Source organism: Dermacentor variabilis, chromosome 2 (assembly GCF_050947875.1).
Source record: "Dermacentor variabilis isolate Ectoservices chromosome 2, ASM5094787v1, whole genome shotgun sequence".
In the NCBI taxonomy this organism is placed as follows: domain Eukaryota; kingdom Metazoa; phylum Arthropoda; class Arachnida; order Ixodida; family Ixodidae; genus Dermacentor; species Dermacentor variabilis.
Genome location: NC_134569.1, coordinates 137,495,007 through 137,515,708, shown reverse-complemented (window position 1 = coordinate 137,515,708; position 20,702 = coordinate 137,495,007). Strand labels below are relative to the sequence as shown.

The window sequence follows — 20,702 nt, the reverse complement described above, 5'->3', positions numbered from 1 at the left end:
ACGTCATATCTTCGGCCAGTGGCTCTGTTCCCCAATTCTTCGGCGGTGCTGACAAAGCTGGACTCACATGCCGGTCATTATCACGGAATAATCAGTCACATGATATCTAACGTAAATTGGATCACTTCGCAGCTATCACTTGCTCGACAGCGGATGACTGCACGAACAGAGAAACCCTCGCATTGGCGACGGAGCAAACGCGACTGAGCCGAAAATCCCAAAGGTGATTTGACTCACTGCTGTATCGCGAAGTGCTTCGTGCAGACTGAGGGAACGCCGCGGGAACAGGTGACGTACAAGTTTGCCGGTGCCGCATGCGCTATTCGCTAACTACTAAATGCGAAATGGTGACCAGTAAAGCAGAGGATAAAGGAGGGTGACCGCGAAAGAGGGGTGAAGGGAGCTTCAACAGGCAGGGGTAGGGAGGAGGTGGTGTTCCCTAGGAGATAACGAAACTTTGTATGGCGGAGGGCCTTCTCTCCTTATTTCCTCCTTCTTGAACAATGAAGAACATTGCCTTGAGGTGTGGCTTCACGGCAGCGCGCGCCGCGCTGCAGTGAAGCCACACTTCATGGCAAAATTTGCATATAATTCAAAAATCCACACCCCCATTTTACTGGTAAGTTCTTGAAATTTTGCTGCGGGTTATACCCATAAAAATACGGTACACGTAACAAGAAAAAAAATGCTGTACAAAAGCGGACGCCACGTTAGCGCCAAATATGCACTCAGAAGGAAACCATAGACTGTCAAAACACAATCTAAAGCACCACAAAACAGTTTATGAACATCAAAGAACACTACAAACATTACTATGCATTGTAATCAAGCACGAAAAATCATGGCAGGTGGGCCCAGTATTCCACTAATTCCAGTATTGGTCAACGCACCTTGGAACAGAGTCTTTGACAGCTGCAGGTGGCAGTTTTACACCGTTGCATTCAGCGGGCATTAAGCATCTGCATTGCTCTCTAATTTCACGCATGTAGGAGGAGGAGGAGGAGGAGAAAAGAAGGAAGGGAAGGTAGGGAGGTCTAAAGGCACGTCTGGTTTGGTACCCTACGTGGGGGGAAGGGGTTTAAAGAATGAAAAGAAAATAGAGAGGGAGAGAAGAAGGTACTATTAATGTGAACACGGGTGGTTGCCCATCAGTTCACACCTACAATTGGTCAACGAAGCCAGTTTGTTTCATGAACCACAGCAATGCCTGCATCACTTTGTAATCCGGCGAAGCGTGGGGCCATGGTTCAAGAAATTTTGTCTCTGAAAATTATCTGCCATACATTTGGTTTAAGACACTCTGAGGAATGTCACATTTGATGTCATAACGATTACAAAAACACAATATATCTTCTGCCGTCTTTTCACAGTTGTATGAGTCGAAGATAGGTGGGTCTGGCATTCCAATTAGGAATGAATAGGCTTTGGTAAAAGCCACCCTAACCAGAGGTGGCACACTAAAGTTGCATCATGGCGGGAGAAGTGCGATGTAATCTACACCTTCGAGGTAGGATCAAGCCTGTGGAGACGACAGAAACAATCTGGGTGCCCCACAACGTTTGCATCTAATAGTACCTTTGGCTGACGGCACTCGTGGTGTTTCAGTGCACTCATGCAGTGCCACACAGTTGCCTAAGCGCCACGCGTGCACGGCGCATGTTCGGCTGGTGCGAACATGTGAATATGCACCACCGTGCCACCATGGAGATTGAGGGTGGATCACAGTACGATCCCGTCATGCAAGGTGTGCCAGCAGATGAGAGCTGGCCGTTCAATTCAGTCACCATTTTGTAGCAGGCGGTCACAATGGAAGCCATGTCTCTATGTGTCTTGCACAAAGCTGCTTTTGCTGCTGGGATCCAGTAGTTTTTTGGCCATTGAAGATGACACAGTTGATCATTGCCACTATCCAGTAATACTAGTGAGAGTAGCCATCCAAGGTGGACAATCTCATTACCAACGTGGCGTCCTACGATGATGAGGACGTATGAGGCTGCAGCATCAGCTTCTGTGCTTGATACTGCAACTTTCGTTTTCGTCCTTTCTTTTCAGTTTCGAAGGACTTCAGGCTATGTCTGAGTAAATTCACGTTGCTGACAGCGAAGTTCGCAGCCTCATCCCCGCACCACAAGAATCCTTCTCATGGCGAAAATCATTTGTCAGTTTGCATTCCAAACATTTGTCATCAATAAAATGCTTGACCTTGTTCACGTTGCTGCGAATCACAGCCAATGTAACACAGCAAGTGACGACTAGCCTCTGTATCAAACTGTCGTCTGTTGAACTTAAAATTCGGCACGTCTCACAGAGGGCACTACAGTCTCAAATTCGTGTTCGGTGGTTCGAACATTCGTCTGGCACATAGCGGAGTGTGAAACTTGGACTGTGTTTGACATAACTTTTGCTGTATTGCCATGGTCACTAAGCTAAAAGTACCATTAGTGTGAGCAAGTAAATGAAAACCCCTCACAGCATCTGTTCTTGACAAGGGAATGTCAGCCCATTCTCGCATGGGCTGACTGGGCAGCATCATCAGCAAGGTCATTACCGATGATGCCACAGTGCCCCGGAAGCCATTCGAAGATGGCATCATATCTCTTCATGAGAACTTCATCAATACCTTCTCTAGTCTGAAACACCAGTTGTTCATGGGTCTTGCGTTATAAGGCTAACAGCAGACTCAGAAGGGCTGCCTTGGAGTCACAAAAAGACGACCCATTATCGAGGTCATGCTTGCACAACGTAATTAACAGCAGGGCGTAAGGCAACCGGTTCTGTGGCCGTAGAGATCATTCCCATTATGTGGGGCACTTTGAACTTGATCGTGACCTGCAACGCCGAGATGACAACAGTGCCAGTGGCCGAGACAGTTTCATCAATGAAAATGTTCCTTCTTTGTCCATATGCCTCAATCAATAATGACAATGTCACACATGTAGAAACAGAATGCGAGAGGCAGCTGAAGAGAATAAAAAGGCACTTCCCTGACTTCTTCACCCACTTGAACACACACATCATCAGTTGTTTCGTTGTATGTTTTTATTTGCACAGCAGTGACTGTATAGTGTGGCATTTAATTGCACAGAATATATCATATTACATAATTACATGGCGTACACCAGCTCCATTAATACCAAGTCGTGCAGGTGTAACTTGGAAACAGGCTTAGTATTTATTTCATTGTAAGCCATATATTACCGAAAAGCCTGCGTTAGACCTAAGAAGGCACGAAGAAAAGAACCTAGGGATGATCGTGCTAAGCTGTTGCCGACTGCACCTTTAGCCTCGAGAATACGTGAGTACGGTCTGTAGTCAGTGGCCTTGGGTTGAGAGCTGGTGACTGGGCATCTGCCCAGAATCGCTCTCCGGCAGGCACCTGCACGAAAACAAACGAGCCTGCATGGAAAGCCTGATAATAGGAATGTATTTAAGTGCATAGCACACAGATCAAGTCTGAACATTGATAAGCAGCGGTGTGAGGACACGTGAATGGGAGGAAAGCGGACAAAGTACCGGGAAAGCAGAATCGATTTGGCATGTTTGCAAGTACCGCATGCACTGTTAGAAGCACAGCAAAGAAAAATGATGTTACACAAGTTACTACAGGGCGCTATTCTAGGGCCACATTTCTAAATGACCTACTACATTAGCCAATCTTTCCGCCCTGCGTGACTGGCTCGGACGCCGCCACGCAGCAGTTACTGCCAGATAAGAAACAAATGAGAAACAAAGACAGTGACAACTTAGCACTAAGTGCAACAGAAATGCGTTAGAATTACATCGAACCTCTTTGAGGTCCCGGATCCATGCCCATGAGTGAGTATGTCGACCTATGCACATCAGTGTTTGATATGCTGTGGCAACTGCAGCACTACAAAGCAAGAGATGTACTACCTGCAACTTGTCAAGGATCCTGGCCGCAAGCACAGGGATGACTGGCTGCAGCACGATGGCCGACACACGAAGCACCTCAAGCGCGACGTGCAGAACAGCATTCAGCCGCATTTCGCCAGAGTCGGTCTTAGCCAGTTCCCAGGGTTTGGCGTCCTGGACGAGCGCATTGGTCTGCCGCAGCACAGCCATCACCTCGTCGATGCCTTGGTATATATTGCCTTCCAGGTACTTGTCCTTCACCTTGTCTACCACGTGGCAAGAATGGATGAACAAGAAGAGTTGCACCGAAATGACATTCAAGCTGGCCCATACTTCTCCACCTCGGGGAAGACAGAGCAAACAAGAAGACACAGCCGCAGCACTCGCAACTAAAATATGAGTACTGCCCCTACATAAGCACCTATATGGAACAACATGGCAAGGTATCAGTTATGCAGGCACAAACACTCTTATAGTATTATATCAGCAAACCCTGAATTCATTTTATAGTTCTCCACAAATTGTAGTTTACAGTGTGGTACACTGATACATGTGTTATGCTTCATCACACGAAAATGTTATGGTTTAAGTAATTGATATAATTTAACACCCCGGGGAGAGCGTTCCTCTATGTTGGAAGGCAGATTTCGGCGGCCACGCGTGCAACACCTGCGACTGGCTGTAGTTCCGACTAAATTTCAGTGTGGTGCAGAGGCATCATATACACGTGCTCAGGTGCGAGTTTCCCAGTTAAAACATCATTTTGAGTGTAAAAGAGATAATTTCAAGTTTGCAGGACATTCCATGGTTCTCTGGGTAACAGTTCTGTGCATTTGCTTTTGTGGAGCAATGGATATGTGTATTTGCCATTCCCCGTGTGCCTGGTCAGTGAGTCACGAGCACAGCAAAGTAGCTTCTACGTACACTTCACTCAGTGTAATATGACGAGCTCCAGCATTCTTTCACATGGACACGTACACTCCTAACCCGTGGTTCACCATTTACATGGCCTTTTGTTTTAACAAATCATTTGTTGTCGTAGTTATGATAAATGGCACAAACACACAATGACCAATGGGCTGCGAATGAGGCAGTAGGAGGTATTTAAAAGAATATATGGAAGGAAAAGTTGAGAACCATCTGAAAGCAGCATAAACCTAAAACGGAAACCCGTATACAATTGACCAGAGTATTGACCAAGTGACCAGAAATGGAACTTATATGCAAGTTCTTCAGAAAGAAAACATTGCACATAAAGCTAAATTTGTCCAGTCTGAGACCAAAGCTGGCAGCACCTCCTTTCAGTACCCTGAGTTTTCTATTAATTTGTCCTCCCTCTACCACCTACTGGCCTCTTGGTTGACTCACTTGACAGAATGAGTGCACCAGAAAAGTATTTATGCTAGTTTCAGTCCCTAGAATACAATGAATTCTTTTTCAAATGCACAGCCCCCTCAATAAAAAAAAGTGCTTTTTAGCACTATTTTTTTAAAGGGTTGTGTTACTTTCACCAAGACATCAGCTTTTCTTTTCCACTTTGCACATTTCTGAAGAACCCTCATCATGAAAAAAACAAACAAAAGTATAAGCAATAATTGTTTTCTACTCGTATGTTTACTGTTTTGCTTAGAATATGTTTGTCTCATTGCAATGTATGCACTTCTGTTCCCACTCCTGCCTAAGGCATAAAATGTAGGCCTGCAGTGAAGAAAAGTAAATAAACAAAAAACAATCAAGAATGAAATGGAGCAACCAATGAACTAGTCTGCCTTTAGCAAGAGTAGAAATACATTAGCCAAAATTTTTTTTCAATTCATGAGAACACTGTGCTAAACCGGTTGTTCTAGTACTCCATTTTAGTATCTGTTTCTTCACTTTCTTTGATTAGACTTTCTGTGACCTGTATTTATGCATGTACAGGATAGAACCAAGAGAATGTGCCCACTTTGGCATCATAAATTGGATCCCCTCTCTTGTTGCAGTTTTTTTTCTAGCTGGAACCACACACCCTAGCCACAGCTTTACTCCATAAACTACAACTAAATATACACAGCCTGCTCCCTTACTGCATGCATGTTGACAGCAACATCCACAACAGTGAAGGAAACCCTTGCCCAGAGTCTAAACTAAACTGCTATATTTAAAGCAGTCAAATAGGTTACCTGCAAGGTCATGGAGCTGATTGAGGATTTTCTGTCCCTCAGCATAACTTTCAAAGGACTCCACGTCGTACGCTGGAAATATCTGATGCTTGTTCACGAGGGGCGCTGTACATCTGCTGAGGAGGTTCCCTAAAGTGTCGGCCAGCTCAGCATTCAGCAGGCACTGTACCTTTGTGTTGTTAAAATCTAGACAAAAATTGAGAATAAAAGTGATACAACTCAACTCTGACTCACACTAGTCGAGCCTCTAAATCGCGAGACATGAAACTCACTGCTTGCACATTCACACTGAACCCATTATATTGTAGGAGTAGAAACACGCAGAAAAGTATTTCTCACAATGAAAGAATTGTTTCCTGCGGTTGGAAGCTGTAGACCAGAAATTTTGTAAACATAGCCTGCTGAGGGAATTAATAAAGTTTCAACAAACTTATATTCCTACATATCTCTTTCTCAATCTCACTAAACAGAACAATTTAAAAATGCATCAAAAAATTGCTTCAAGATAGCCAAGGCAGAAGTATTGCAGTGTTTTAGTGCACCTATTTCATTATCATGCAAATGCAGGCACAATACCTTATGCAGTGATTTGCTTTGCTATAGGATAAGATCACTCATGTAAAACTAATGCAGAACTATTACCATGTATAAAGTGGCCGCAAAGAACCAGATGTAGTAGAGCAATAAGGCATGTTTTTATTGCATGTCCCTGCACCAGGTATAAAGCCATGCACAAGACTAGCTTTATTTACACAAGACCAAAAGTACCCAAACTAATATACATTCTCCTATCCTCATAGGATTCAATCTTCCTATAACACGAGAAAATAGAAAAAAAAATCCAGCAGTATATCATAAGCTGTACTTGTAATCTGTTTCACCATGGGGCTTGCGCATTTACAAGCTGACAGGGCCTTGGAAACTATATTCTTTGCAGACACTATACTATACTTCTCGGGATCCAGCAAAAATTCATTCTGAACTTACTGCCGTCAGAATGTGGTACACCCTCCTTGAGCAAAAAGTAGCGGATTCCATCGGCTGTATACTTGTCGACTTTCTTGTAAGGACAAACAATGTTCCCTTTGCTTTTCGACATCTGAAAAGCACAGAGCATACGCACAATTTTACCTACAAGCCCAATCACGCATGAACAAAGGAACAAGGAAGAGAGAAGTGCCAGCATATTCACCTTCTCATCATTCACAGTCCAGTGTGAATGACACAAGATGCTACGGGGAGGCTCCAACCCGGCTGCCATTAGAAAGGCAGGCCAGTAAATGCCATGAAACCTGGTCAAAACAAGACAACTGTTGTATGAGTACTTCTGTCGGAGTTTGCTAAATAAGCTTATGTTTAAGATGGTGTTTAAGCAAGAAAAGAACAGATTTCTTTTATTAGTGAAAACAGCTTTAAGTTTCTGCACATCACGGGCTACCGTTAATCTTGTTGCTTTGTGGTAAGCACAACCTACACAACCACATCGACTTTGGTTTACAAGAGGTAAATATTAAGCTTGAGGAAAGCTTTAAAAAAAAAATCCAGAGTTATATTCCATCAAACAAGTAATAATCGCAATGCTACGTATAGAGATAGAGTGTTATTTACTTGGCACTCACTGCGGTAACGGGGCCCCATCATAATAGTCTATACACTACTACTACAGACCCCTGCACTGTGTAGTTGCTAAAAAAGTGAGGGGACCCCTTTTTATTCCATTGTATGTTATGTGCACACACACAGTATCACTATTCAAGTGTTTCACCTGTCTCACTGTGGCACACAGTAACAATGTAACAATGTATCATTATCCATTGGCCTGCCGCCACTAAAGCGGCATCTGCCAAAGGATCTACGCCATCTTCCTGGCCTATGTAGCGGGTCGGTTCACAAGCCTTGGCAGGAGCCCTTCTTAACAGGTGTGGTGGTGAAGCATAGGACAAAATAAAAAGTACTGCAGAAGTCAGACGGCGAAAGCAATAATGCGGCAGCATCTCAAACAAACTAACAAAAATTGCCGAAGATGCAATTCAAACTCGTGACCTCACAATCATGAGCCCCACGCTCTTACATGTCGCCACAAAACCATTTCTTTTTTTCTCTTTTAATACATGGGAGCAGAATCTTCCACAAAACCAGACAGAGAGGCCTACTATTACACATGTTTAGCATTGTCGGCTGTTACCTCGTCCCTATAGTGTTAGGGTTATAGTAAAAGGCCACTTCACTATAGTTCCCTTTTTTTTTACACAACTCCTTGCTGGAATATGCATGCCCCTATTCACACATGAACTATGTCAAGTGAAAATCAACCGAACAGAAAGTCCTTAGTATCTAGAGCCATCAAATGTATTGAGAGCGAATGAGTGAAATAGCTTGCCACCAAAGCGGTACATCCACAAATGTTACAGGTCTGCAAAGAAATTCAATGTATTTTTACACTTCAGAAAAAATTAAGGAGAGTTTCAAGGTGCTGGAATCAAATAAATGGAGTAAACTATCTGAACTGTGTGATACCTAAACAGTAGGGGTGTTCGAATACCAAAATTTTCAAATACGAATCAAATACGAATACTTAGCTTCGAACATCGAATTGAATAATGATAAGCACATGCATTTATTAGCAAGTTAATTTATCATTTTGGAATATTGCAATTACATTGTCAATATTAAAGAAATAGACTAGAAAGCCATTATACTAAGACATTGCGCATATGGCTTATGTTAACTTGAAAAATTCAGTCTCTATTTCCCACTAGCTGTCCTCGTCAGCTTGTGCCTGATTACACAGCATCAAATGCCCATAAAATCGGAGGCATTTGACCCTGTGCCAGTCTTCACTCATCGCACTTTCTGTCAAGCAAGAAGCTCAGAATTTGGAGTGGCGCTGCAAAAAAAAAAAAAAAAGTGCACCCTCTCTGTCCGCAGACCCACGCCCTTTGCTACTGAGAGGCTGGCTTTCTCGTAAATTTAGACCTTTAGCGGCTAAGTGTGCTTTACAGGCAAAGTTTCGCTAGCAGCACGAAATCATCGCAAAATTTAGCACAATGAATGAATTAATGTGTGGTTTTTAGTTGCGCAAGAGCTAGCTATGGCTAAAAAGCGCCATTCCAGTGTTAGTGACTTTGCAGTGGAGTGATGAGTTCTATGAAGTTGATGTGACATGACTGTAAAGGGGCCTAAAAATAGCCGCTGTGAAGTGTGTAAAATCTATGTGTAGTAAGATTACGGCAATGACTAATGACATGTACTATGACCCTCAAAGTGCATTGAAATGTCAGATGTAAACATTGGCCACAGCACTACTGCGTCATCAGAGCCCTTGAAACACAAGGGCCTGGAGGCATGTGCTACACAATACTGCTATTGCAGCGGAATCCTCTGAAGAGAGGAAGCGCTACGAATGTATGGGACTAATAACATGTAAGACAACGCCTTTCAGGAAACCTAGGACTGTGTTGGTACCAAAAAATGGTTCTGGACCGAGAAACATTACAGGACAGGATGAAGAGGGATGCACTGCTGGTATGATAGGGAAAAATGTCTTTTTCTCTCAGATTCGGCCTCCTGACACTCCAGGAGGTCATGGAGGACGGTCAGCCTCTACATGCATCTACCACAGGTTGGAGGTTGATTTCCAGTTAGTATAAAATTATGGGTGCCAAATGTGTGTCCTATTCTGAGACGACAGAATAGGGCATCTGTTCGGTGTGCCTTTGTTGCGGAGGGCCAGAAACTTAACTTTGGCTTTATCACATGCAGCTTATTATTTGTTTCCGCGTCCCACAAGCGTTGCCAGTGGTTTCGCAGTTTCCTTCGTAAGAAAGGCTTCAGATCTGTGGCAGGGACTGCAGCGGTAGGAGTAGCTTAGGACAATGTTCAAGAACTGTAACACCCATTTTCTCAATGAGGTTCCTCACAAACAAAGCGAACGGCTTCCTCACTAAATGTCGGTTACGGAAGAGCATAGCAGTGGCCATATCGTTTATGGTTCAATAAGAAGGATGTTCAATGTTGGTCTGTCCTCTCAGAAAATATGTAAAACCACTGTATGACCACTGCAGATGAAGTGACCACTGATTTGACTACGTTGAGGCTCTGGATTGGACTTGTCCTGAAAGCACCAGTGGCGAGACGGATACTCAGATGGTGGACATTTAATGCACTAGGATATTTAATGTACTTGGTGTTGCAGAATTATTAATTATAGGTCCGTAATCAAGGCGGGAGCAGACAAGACTGTTACATAAGTTCACAAGGCACTTTTGATCACTACCCCATGCTGTATATGCCAGAAGCTTTAGAAGGTTAAGGCGTTTCATTCTCACATTTTGAATATCGGAAATAAATGTGAGCTTAGAGTCTAAAGTGATTCCCAGGAATTTACATTGGTTGCTCATAGAGAGTTGGTCTCCCTTGATCACAATACTAGGCAGTGGTGCTACTCCTCTCTTGTTTGAGAAAAGTATGCAGGTACTTTTGGGGTGATTATTTTGAAGCCACTCTAATCCACCCACTTAGACATTTTCTTTATTCCAAGCTGCATTTGTCATTCGCAGATAGCAATATTGCATGATTTTAAACTTACTTGCACATCATTGACATACATAGAATAAAACATTGCACGTGGAACCACTGTATGCAGGCTGTTCATTTTTACAATAAAGAGTGTGCAACCAGGTAATATGCCCCCTTGCCACCAGTGTTTTGGGTGAAAGGTTTAGATAAAGCACTGCCTACTTTTACATGAAAAGTGTCGTTAGACAGATGGCTTTCAATTGTGTTTGACATGTTCTCATGGACTCCCATCGCGGAAAGATCGCGGAGGATCCTGAATTGCCATGTCGTGTCGTACGCTTTCCCTAGGTCCAGAAATACTGAAAATAAAAACTTCTTATGAATAAACATATCTCTGATGTTTGCCTCAATGCAGACAAGGTGGTCTTTTGTCGACCTTCCCTCTCTGAAACCACACTGAAGGGGGTCTAGTTTGTTGTTACTTTCTAGGAAGCAGATTAAGGGCCGGTTTACTATTTTTTCAAAAACTTTGCACAGACAGCATGTTAGCGCTGTTGGCCTGTAGATGCTGGCTAAGGCCAGGTCTTTCCCTTGTTTAAGTACTGGGATGACTATAGCTTCGTTTCATGACAAAGAAATACACCCCTCCGCCCACATGGCATTGAAAAGAGATAGGAGCGTTTTCAGTGTTTCAGGGTGTGGGCACCTAATTTTTTCATACATGGTATAGGCTGCGCCACTACACTCCGGGTGTGGATCCCCGCTGCCCAGACTGCGGCGAGGAACGGTCCACCTTGAACCACATGCTGTGGCAATGTTCTGCATTGCGCCACTCGCCTTTCAACAGGCAAGAAGACTGGGATGAAGCTGTCAAGAGCGACGACCTTCAAGTCCAGCTTCGGGCTGTCCAAAGGGCCTGCGACAGGGCTGAAGATCACGGTCTTCCGCCCCCGGCGCAGGTGCGGCCCGCGACTATGACAACGTAGTCCCTTAAGACCAATTAAAGTTTCTTGTCTGTCTGTCTGTCTGTCATACATGGTATGATCGCCACCTGGCACCGAGTTGTTGCAGCAAGCGTGAGACGCCTTAAGTTCAGCCAAAGTAAATGAGCAATTCTAAGCATCACTCGATGAACGTTTGCGGTTTAGGGTATGCCACTCTTTGTGTTCTTTCAGTCTTAGAAATGTTTCTGTATAGTACGATGCACTCTAGACATATTGAAAGTGTTCGCCTAGACAATCTGCCTGATTTTCCAGGCTATCATTTTGGATACTTACTAAGGGTAGGGGATGTGACTCTCAGCCTATCGACTTATTTACCCTATTCCATACTCTTGTTTCATCAGTGGATAAATTTATAATGGAGATGTTCTGATCCGAACTTTCCCTCTTTGCACGTCAACGTGTTCTCCTGCCTTGTGACTTGGCCTGTATGAAATTAATAAGGTTTTCGGCTGTTCGAAAATTGCGAAGCAACCTCCAAGCTTTATTTCGATTTTTTCGTGCTTCCCGACATTCGTCGTTCTACCATGGGATCTGACATTTATTTGCCAGTCCGTTAGTTTGCCTGATGCATGTAGTTGCAGCATTAATAATAAAACCTGTTAGATATGCCACAGCGTCCTCTATATTAAAACTAGCAATGTCATCTCCGCTTAAATACATCAACTCTCGAAACAGTTCCCAGTTGGTCGAGTCCACATGCCATTGAGGAAAATGTGGCGAGCACCCATCCTGTTTCGTTAGGTTTAACATAATTGGAAAGTGGTCGCTCCCGAAGGGGTCCTTTAAAACGGAGCACTCCAGATATTAAATTAGTGTACACGATATACACTTTAAGTCTATGGATGAGTATGTGTTATGTGCCACACTGTAGTAAGTTGGCTCTTTCTTATTAAGTATACATGCTCCTGAGGAAACGAGAAAGTTTTCAATTAGGCGACCTCTTGCATCACAACAAGAGCCTCCCCACAAAGTGTTATGTGCATTTAAGTCGCCGACTATGTATTGCACTGGAAGTTCATCTACATAATTTTGAAATTCGGTTCTTTGAAGTTGGTAAATTCGGAGGCATATATATAGAGCTGATAGTGACTAGCTTGTTAAACAATACCCCTCAGACAGCAACTGCCTCTAGGGGCATACGGAGTTTTTATCCCCGGCAGGCGACACCTTTGTCAACTATGATAGCCATACCCCCAGACGACATGATAGCGTCATCGTGGTCATTGTGAAAAATAGTGTACTGTCGGAGAAAATTAGTTTGTGTATGTTTAAGGTGTGTTTTTTAAATGCACAGCATCTTTGGACTATACTTATGTAGAAGTTCTTGAGATTGAGATTGACATTGAGATTGATCAATGAGATGTCATTGAAATTGTGGAGGAGGCCTCTAACATTACAGTGTACTATTTGTGCATCCATGTTGAAAATGGTTTTGGTGCTGTGTGTTTAGGAAGACGAGTTAGCTCACAGAGCGCTTTTCGAGCGCTGTGATGCGGTGGTTTTTTTTTTTTTTTTTTTTTTTTTTTTTTGAGCCATCGCGAGAATCTCGTCGCTCCTTAGGCGCTGGCGGCGCCTTCTGGCTGGTTGTTGTGTCCATCGCCTTTTGTGAGGCCCTGGACATGCGCTCTTGTGAGTGCTGCATTTAAGTGAAGGCCTCGTCTCGGTAGACTAAACTTTTGAGGCCACCATTCCGGAGGTAGATGGCCTCTTCTGCTGGGACGGAGGAGCAGCGCTAGCCGCACTTGCCGGGGCTGCGGATGGCATCACTGCCGGCTCACTTCGTGTGGGTCGGACAGCCACCGGAGGCCGTTGTGACACTGCCCCCTGATGCGCCACTTCGACAAAGCTATTTGGCAGGTAGGATACCCGCCTGCGTGCCTCTTTGAACGATATGATTTCCATGACTTTGATAGTTACTGTTTCTTTTACCTTTTCCCAGGATGGGCAGGACCACAAGTATGCGGCGTGCTCTCCATCACAATTCACGCAGTGTGGAGTATTCTCGCAATTGTCAGATGGGTGTTCTTGGGCACTACATTTAGCACAAGTCTGGCAGCCTCAGCAGTTCTGTGAACTGCGGCCAAATCTTTGGCAATTAAAGCATCAGAAGGGATTGGGAATGTACAGTCTGATCCAGATCTTCATGTACCCAGCCTAAATTGTCTTGGGTAGCACACTTAATACTTTGTTTCGATCTCCTTGCCATCGCGCCTCATCTTAATTCTCTTCACATTGATCACATTTTGAACTCGTGGTGCTTCAGTCAGCTCCATGAGATCAGCATTGGAAATGAATCTGTGGGTAGTAATCATTGTGTGGTTCGGTGTGACCGTCACTGGGAGATTCCTGAATGACACTAGATTGCAGTTTTTCGTGTTTCTTTTTATGGAGTTCTAAAAATAGATCGCTGCTTGCCAAATTGGAGACTTTATAACCTGGACCAAAACCTTCAGTAAGTGGCTTTGGAACCAGAAAAGGCGAAATCATTCTCACTGCCTTTTCTTTTTTCTCTGAATGTATTACATGAAATCGTGGAAAACTGTCAATGTTTCAGCCAAAAAACTTTAAAACTTCTTCGGTGTGCCCTCGCCTCTGAGGACAATCAGGGAGTGGGGGGAATGAGCTTTCCATATGTAAAGACAAATTGTTCGGCAGCAACGCCAGCCACCCACTGTGAAGCCCAACAAGGGGACGCTGCAAGACCTGGAAAGACAGGTCTTGCAAACGTCAGCTATACGCCATTGCTATAACCAAATGCAGTATACCCAAGGTTGGCTACCAACACAAAGTTAACCCTTGCCACCCAGAAAGCTTGAAGTGAGAAGTGGAGAGGACGGGCAATATTAAAATTGAGAGAAAGACGAACATTGAAGAGGAGGAGAGGAAAAGGTGACTGCCGATTTCCGCCAGGCGGGTCAATCTACAGGTGCCATCTGTGTGAAGCAGAGGCCAAAGAGGTGTGTTGCCTCCGCCGGGGGGCCTTAAAGGTCCAAACACCCAGCACTGGCTCAACCCCCAGGATCCCACTTTCCCCAGACACGGCTAAGCCACGCACAAAAACACGTGGGAAAGTCCAGCCCTCGTGTGCTTGGGTACGTGGTGGTGCAACACACCAAACGCCTGTAGACGCAGATGCCCCTGCGGGGAAAATTTAGCATAAAATTGTCCCAATATTCTTAAACTAGATATAAAGAAAGGATAAGAACTGTGTTTGCTCCCGCACAGCCAGCAACACACACTCTTTGATTCTAAGATTCGTATCCAACCGAACATTCGAAAGCTTTCAAATATTTAATTTACGAATCAAATGCGAACAGAAATATAATATGCTGTAATATTAGAACATTTCAAATATTCATACGCCCCTACAACAGAACTTATTATTAGTGCCTGCATCCAACAGATATTGACTTCTTTTGACAATTCTATTGCAAGGAGAAGGTTAAATGTTTAAGAACAACATTATAGACACAGTAACGTGTCTGATTTTTATCCCAGCTACAAAGCATAAAAACAGCCATGCATACTTGAGAATATCTTTTCCTATAACATGGCAGTCTGGAGGCCACATGTGATTTTTGTCCGGATAACCACTAATTGTGAGGTAGTTGACTAGCGCATCCAGCCACACGTAAATCTGAAAATAAAACAGCCTCATCAGATTTTCATTTAATTCAATTTCAGTTATTGAGTATAAAATGTAATATTCCTCCTCTGCAAGCAACATGACAACATACAAAAGTAAAGGCTGACAGTACACAAATGCATAATCAAATTTCAACTTGAATTGTAGAATGGCAAAAAAATATTAGATCAAGTATGAATGGTTCCAAATTCTTTGCACACTCACAACAGCAACAAGCAGAAGGCAGATTCTACTCAAAATGATTGTTTCATTCATTCATGGTATTGAACATCAAAAATCAGCACAGGGATGGTGAGTGATGTCATAGTGGAGTGATCTTTCTAACCAAGTGTAGTTATTCAGTACACACCGGACTCTTACTACACGAGCATTTTTGCCCTCTGCTCCCAGAAAAATGTAGCTGCAGCAGCCGAGAATCAAACCTACAATTTCGTGGGTAGCAGCAAAACACCACAGCCACTTCATTGCCGCAGTGGATCATCGGATAAGTCCTTCCTTCTTTTTCTATTTTTTTTTCCCCCAATGCAAAACACATATATAAGATGTATTCTGGCATATGCATGTTTGCAGTGAGTTAAACCCAACTGAGACTCATTGCCAGTGTCATCTTTCTTGTGTCTCTGTCCTTGTTTTTCTTGTGCTGTTTAGACTGTTTACAGTAATGCTAAAAGATGGCTGCAGTAAGGAAAATTTCAGAAAAGCCAGTTCGTGCAACCTCTTACTATGTGGTTTCCCACATTCTCAGCTCACTTGAGCAGTCTCGGCCACCTGACATACTTAATGAATCATAGAATGTGGTTGGTGGAGAGTTATGTGGCAATGCCTCATTACAGGCACCTCCTACAATTAATTGCGTGTAGCAGCAACATTTGTGGTGCAGTGCTAAAAACAGCAATTTTCAAAAGGGGGAAACCAGCTTATCCCTGCTTTTTTTTTTTTAATGGTGTTGCCCTGTTGCCTGCTGCAGGAAATGCATATGCTATGGATAGGGACAAAGAGCACCACAGGTGCTGCTTTGCAAAAATGTTACAAAACTGAATGTGAGTACCACCGCACAAAGTTTTACTAAAGCTCAAGTATATGTGTAATTGCGAAGGCATAATCACGCTTCTAGACTACATGAACAAGTAATGTAGACATTTCAAATTTCAAGACCTTTACCCACTGGAGGCACATGTTTTATGCAAACTACATGGCTGCTAATGCAAAACTACAAAAAAAGGCCACTTAAGTAGGAAAAGAACAACTTACAACACTTGCCATCTCTCATATTTGCCATATGAAAAAATATCACTGTGCTATTGCACCATCTTCTATCATGCGCACATCATGTTCGGTAGCACAAAGTTGTCATTTTACTGGAGAAAGCTGCCGATATGTACAGACATGGCTCAAAATAGTATTGAAGGCTGCCAATCTAACATGAAATGATCGTCTGCATACTGTCACAGAAACAGAATGCTTTATAACAAGTAAGTATAAAATATATAAATGAAGTTAAATATGAGAAAGCACCTGATTTATATTGAACATGGAGCTGATCACCCAGAATATTGATTATCCAAATGACAGCACCATCTCGACATCAATCCAAGCGCTTAAGAGGGTCACAATGCCTTACAATGCACAGAGGAAAAAAGAGGCAGGAACTACCACTACCACAACACACATACTTTTGATGAAATGTAATGGCTTCTTTCTATTTATTACAGCAGTGCTACCTTAAAAGCAAGAAACAACTTAACTTACTGTTTGTGAACTGTCCTCGGGCACGCGAATACCCCAGTGAACTCGTGTGCTCTGTCTGGATACAGATAGGTCTTGAAGGCCAGCATCAATCCAGTGCATAAGAAGTTTTTGAAACTTTGCAGGCTTCACTAAACCTTCTGAAAAATTAGGGGTGGGGGGGGATGGGGGGAATGGCTGCATGTGAGCACATTTTGGCAAAAGAAAATGACAAGCTTTTGTTTACCTGAAGACTTCAACCAGTGCAGCAAGTCTCCTTGGGACTGGGACAAACGAAACAAATAGTTCTTCTCTTCCATCCATTCTACTGGGTGCCCAGATTCGACGCTGATCTAAGGTGATGAATACTGCATTAGGCTACACAGCATTGGCATACACGGCATATTAACATAGGTTGCAGCTTCAGGCAACATACTGACATATACGTACAACACAGTCAACTGACAATACAACAAATTTAATCAATCTGTCCAGCATTTATTAAGTCAGGACAAATGTTGTAACAACCTCCAATAAACACCTGTTGATTATCTAAGGCAAGTTCTGTTTGTACTCTGTATCTTGACAAGGTCCAGAGCGAAAAAAAGCAAGTCAGCTCAGTTATGTGTCCTGTGTGCAAAACCATAATCTAGCACCAAAGAAGCCACTCAGTGGAAGGCAAGGCACGAAAACAATGAACCATCAATTGTAGCATTTAAGCCATTGTACAAACTTGTGCCTTCTGGTTTTCTGAGTGGCACACGCTGATGAAAGCCTGCGATTTGTGCACCATGCCACAGTAGGTGGCACAGCCTGAAAAGAGCATTATGTAGTATACAGGCATTGCACACATGCTAGCATGTCCTTGGAAGCGCATGAAGCGCTAAATTACAGCATCCACTCACATCTACAAGGACTCAAACTCATACTGTCACCAGTCCCTTGGCAGTATTTCATTGCGTCAGTTTATTCTATGCCCATTCGTTAAAGAAGTAAAGTAGCTTTCTCTGCAAAATACTCTCAAATATCTATTCAATTAATTACAATAATCTGATGATTGTGCATAGTATATTTTTGCATAACATATTTTTCAGATGCACCCGATGTATAGTCCACAGGGGTCAACTTAGGCTTCAAGCAAAAAGCTTAAACTCCACGCCCACTGTATAGTTTACAGGGACAAACCTCGACTGAAACTGGGTCTCTTAGCTTGTCTGCATCCGGTAAACAAAAGGTAAGCAAAATTTTTATTGTCGGCCAGTAAAGGCCTACAGGTCCTCTATTAGACTGCATATACTGATCGCTTCTAAAAGCCGTCCAAATCCCTCTCATCGAAGCTGCCAGAACAGGGGAACAAGTCAAACATGTTGGACTTCATGATTGGCTTCTCGATGTCTTCACTGCCTTCAGAATCTTTAGTTCTTGTCCATGCTAGACTTCACTGAGCTAGAACAATGCTGTCAAGGCTCTTCGTCTTTTTGGTGCCATCACAACTGTTCTTGTGTTTTATGCATATATGCAGTTGCATATAAATGTGTTGTGCATCTTGCAACAAGGTACTGCGCATGTGCTTCTATATTATGAGCTACCAGTATGAGCTGGAAATATTGCTAGGGCACCACGACAATCATTGTAGAGTTAACTTGGCTATGTGATTTAGCCCAGGAAAAATTTGCAAGTGCAGACAGGCCTCGCTCTTTTCAAGTGCACCTGCAATCCAAATAAATAAAGTCTTTTACAGTCTGCACCTTGTGAAATTTCAACTTTTAAGCTTGTATAGCCCGTAGACTATAGTAAGAAAAATACGGTAATCCTAAGTTGGCTGGCCGTAATTAGTGATGTATCTTTAAGTGCTTTATCATTAGAAGTAAATTGCATTGTGTATTTAGCTTAATGATTTTGTTCACACCTACAGAAACATTGCTGCACAAGTACAATGCTCCTTGGAGATACATGAAGGCACATACAGCAGGAGAGCACATACCCTAGAGGCACAATACACTTATTTGTTGCACATATTTCATTCAACGCAAGAGAACTTGTACAATTGAGTTGCGTGCACATAATGCACCCCACTGAGTCATACTACATGGATATGAGGCTTCTATGAGACAACAGTGGCGGCATGGAACTACATTGAAGTTTTGCAGCATGCAGATCATTTGCTGTGCCAGCCACTGCTGAGCAGCATGGATGCTCTACATTAGCATTACCTTGGAAAGAGACAAACACCATGGCTCCAACGGGTTGTTAAACGTTTAACTCATCATATCACACCATCATACTACGTTGCCACAGGCAGGAAGCTTTTACCAGCTGCCCAGCACCTTTACATATTGCCGACACCTGCAGCACCCTGCGCATTCAACTAGTCTACAAGACAGGAGGTAAGCACCTGCCATTCAAAATGTCCAGCCAAGGTCATTTTCGAAAGCGCGAGCTGCTTCTCACCTTTTGCGCAGTGCCGTCGGCACCTTTTACTTCCGTCACCTCTGATTCAGACAGGAAGAGTTCATCTTGTGTCGAATACCAGCCTTTGTATACTCCCGTGTATATCCACCCCTTTTCCTGCAGCGTTTTCTGCAAAATGTGAAAACGTGCCTTTAGGTCACCCATTCGTCTGCAACATGTCTTGCACTACGCTTTCTGATGATTTCATTTCGCATACCCAAAAGTGTTCGACACACTTTTTGTGTCGATCCTCTGTTGTGCGAACGTAGTCCGTATATGTGATGCCGGTGTTGTCAAACAGATCCTGTAAATTGTTACGACATGTGAAGTAGCAGGAAAGAAGGTCTTGGAATAAAAAGGCCGTGCCACAACGTGTGTACCTTGAACTGTTTTGAAATTCCATTGCAGAATGTCAGTTCATCTTGCTTTGCCCTTGACGCCGCTTGCTGGATCTTTAAAATAAAGCCGAGCAAAAAGGAGATTTAAGAAGTGGCGACAAATACAAGCATGGAAAGCTTGCCAATGTTGTCACGAAGGTGGGACTTAAACATTTTCGCGGCGGTCTTTTAGTTTCGGTCCTTGACTTCTCTGCACGCTACACTTACCTTTAGACCATGCTCGTCCGTCCCAGTTGAGAATATTGTTTCTTGTCTAGGATTCAACAACCTGTGCAGCCTGTGAAGGGCGTCTGCCAAGACGACTGTGTGATGGTGACCAATATGAGGTCCTAAAAGGAGAAAAGAAAACCGATGTGACCTATGCAAAACTGGCGGTGAATGCTGTCGACTTTGCAATATATGTTGAGCGTCTGTGAAACGGAAAAGTGCATTAGCCGCGCTCCGCCGCACCTGAATTGACGTAAAATATAGGTGTTGTTATGAAGTACCGGGACGGCCCCATGTGCTCAAAACGAAAATGTGGATATTCACTACGAATTCATGAGTACGCAATACAAGAGAAACGTGCTCGCCGGCATTCATGGAAAAATTCGCATAACTTCGAAAGAGCGCGGACAACTTCACAGCCCGCAGTACAGCTTTACCACTAGTGTCGACTTTCACTTTCGGTTTTGTTAGTTTGTGATGCAAACACAAGCGATTCACGGAAGAAAGTAGTAGGTGATCAATTACTTTATTTAGTTTGATGTCTTACCTACCTTAGTTTACAATTTTAATCAGGATTTGGTTTTAATTCCATAAGTATTTATTACTGTGGGAACTGAATGGAACCTTGAATGCACTGTCAACGTTCCATTACTTGTTCACTACATAAAATTACCATCTATATTCAACTATCTAGTTTCGTAATTTATATATTTTGCAA

At 43.3% G+C, this 20,702-nt stretch overlaps 1 protein-coding gene across 1 annotated transcript; it reads right to left on the bottom strand.

The window, feature by feature from the left end:
* Positions 1 to 3,141: 3,141 nt before the first annotated feature.
* Positions 3,142 to 20,386, bottom strand: MetRS-m (Methionyl-tRNA synthetase, mitochondrial). The gene is made up of 13 exons (XM_075682098.1): positions 20,228 to 20,386; positions 19,985 to 20,106; positions 19,760 to 19,831; positions 19,597 to 19,683; positions 19,380 to 19,508; positions 17,176 to 17,281; positions 16,953 to 17,089; positions 15,085 to 15,194; positions 7,228 to 7,327; positions 7,023 to 7,134; positions 6,036 to 6,221; positions 3,895 to 4,139; positions 3,142 to 3,376 (listed from the first exon to the last, which is right to left on the bottom strand). Exons 1-13 carry the CDS (start codon positions 20,277 to 20,279, stop codon positions 3,257 to 3,259), a joined length of 1,578 nt encoding a protein of 525 aa, XP_075538213.1. The 5' UTR covers positions 20,280 to 20,386; the 3' UTR covers positions 3,142 to 3,256.
* Positions 20,387 to 20,702: the final 316 nt, after the last annotated feature.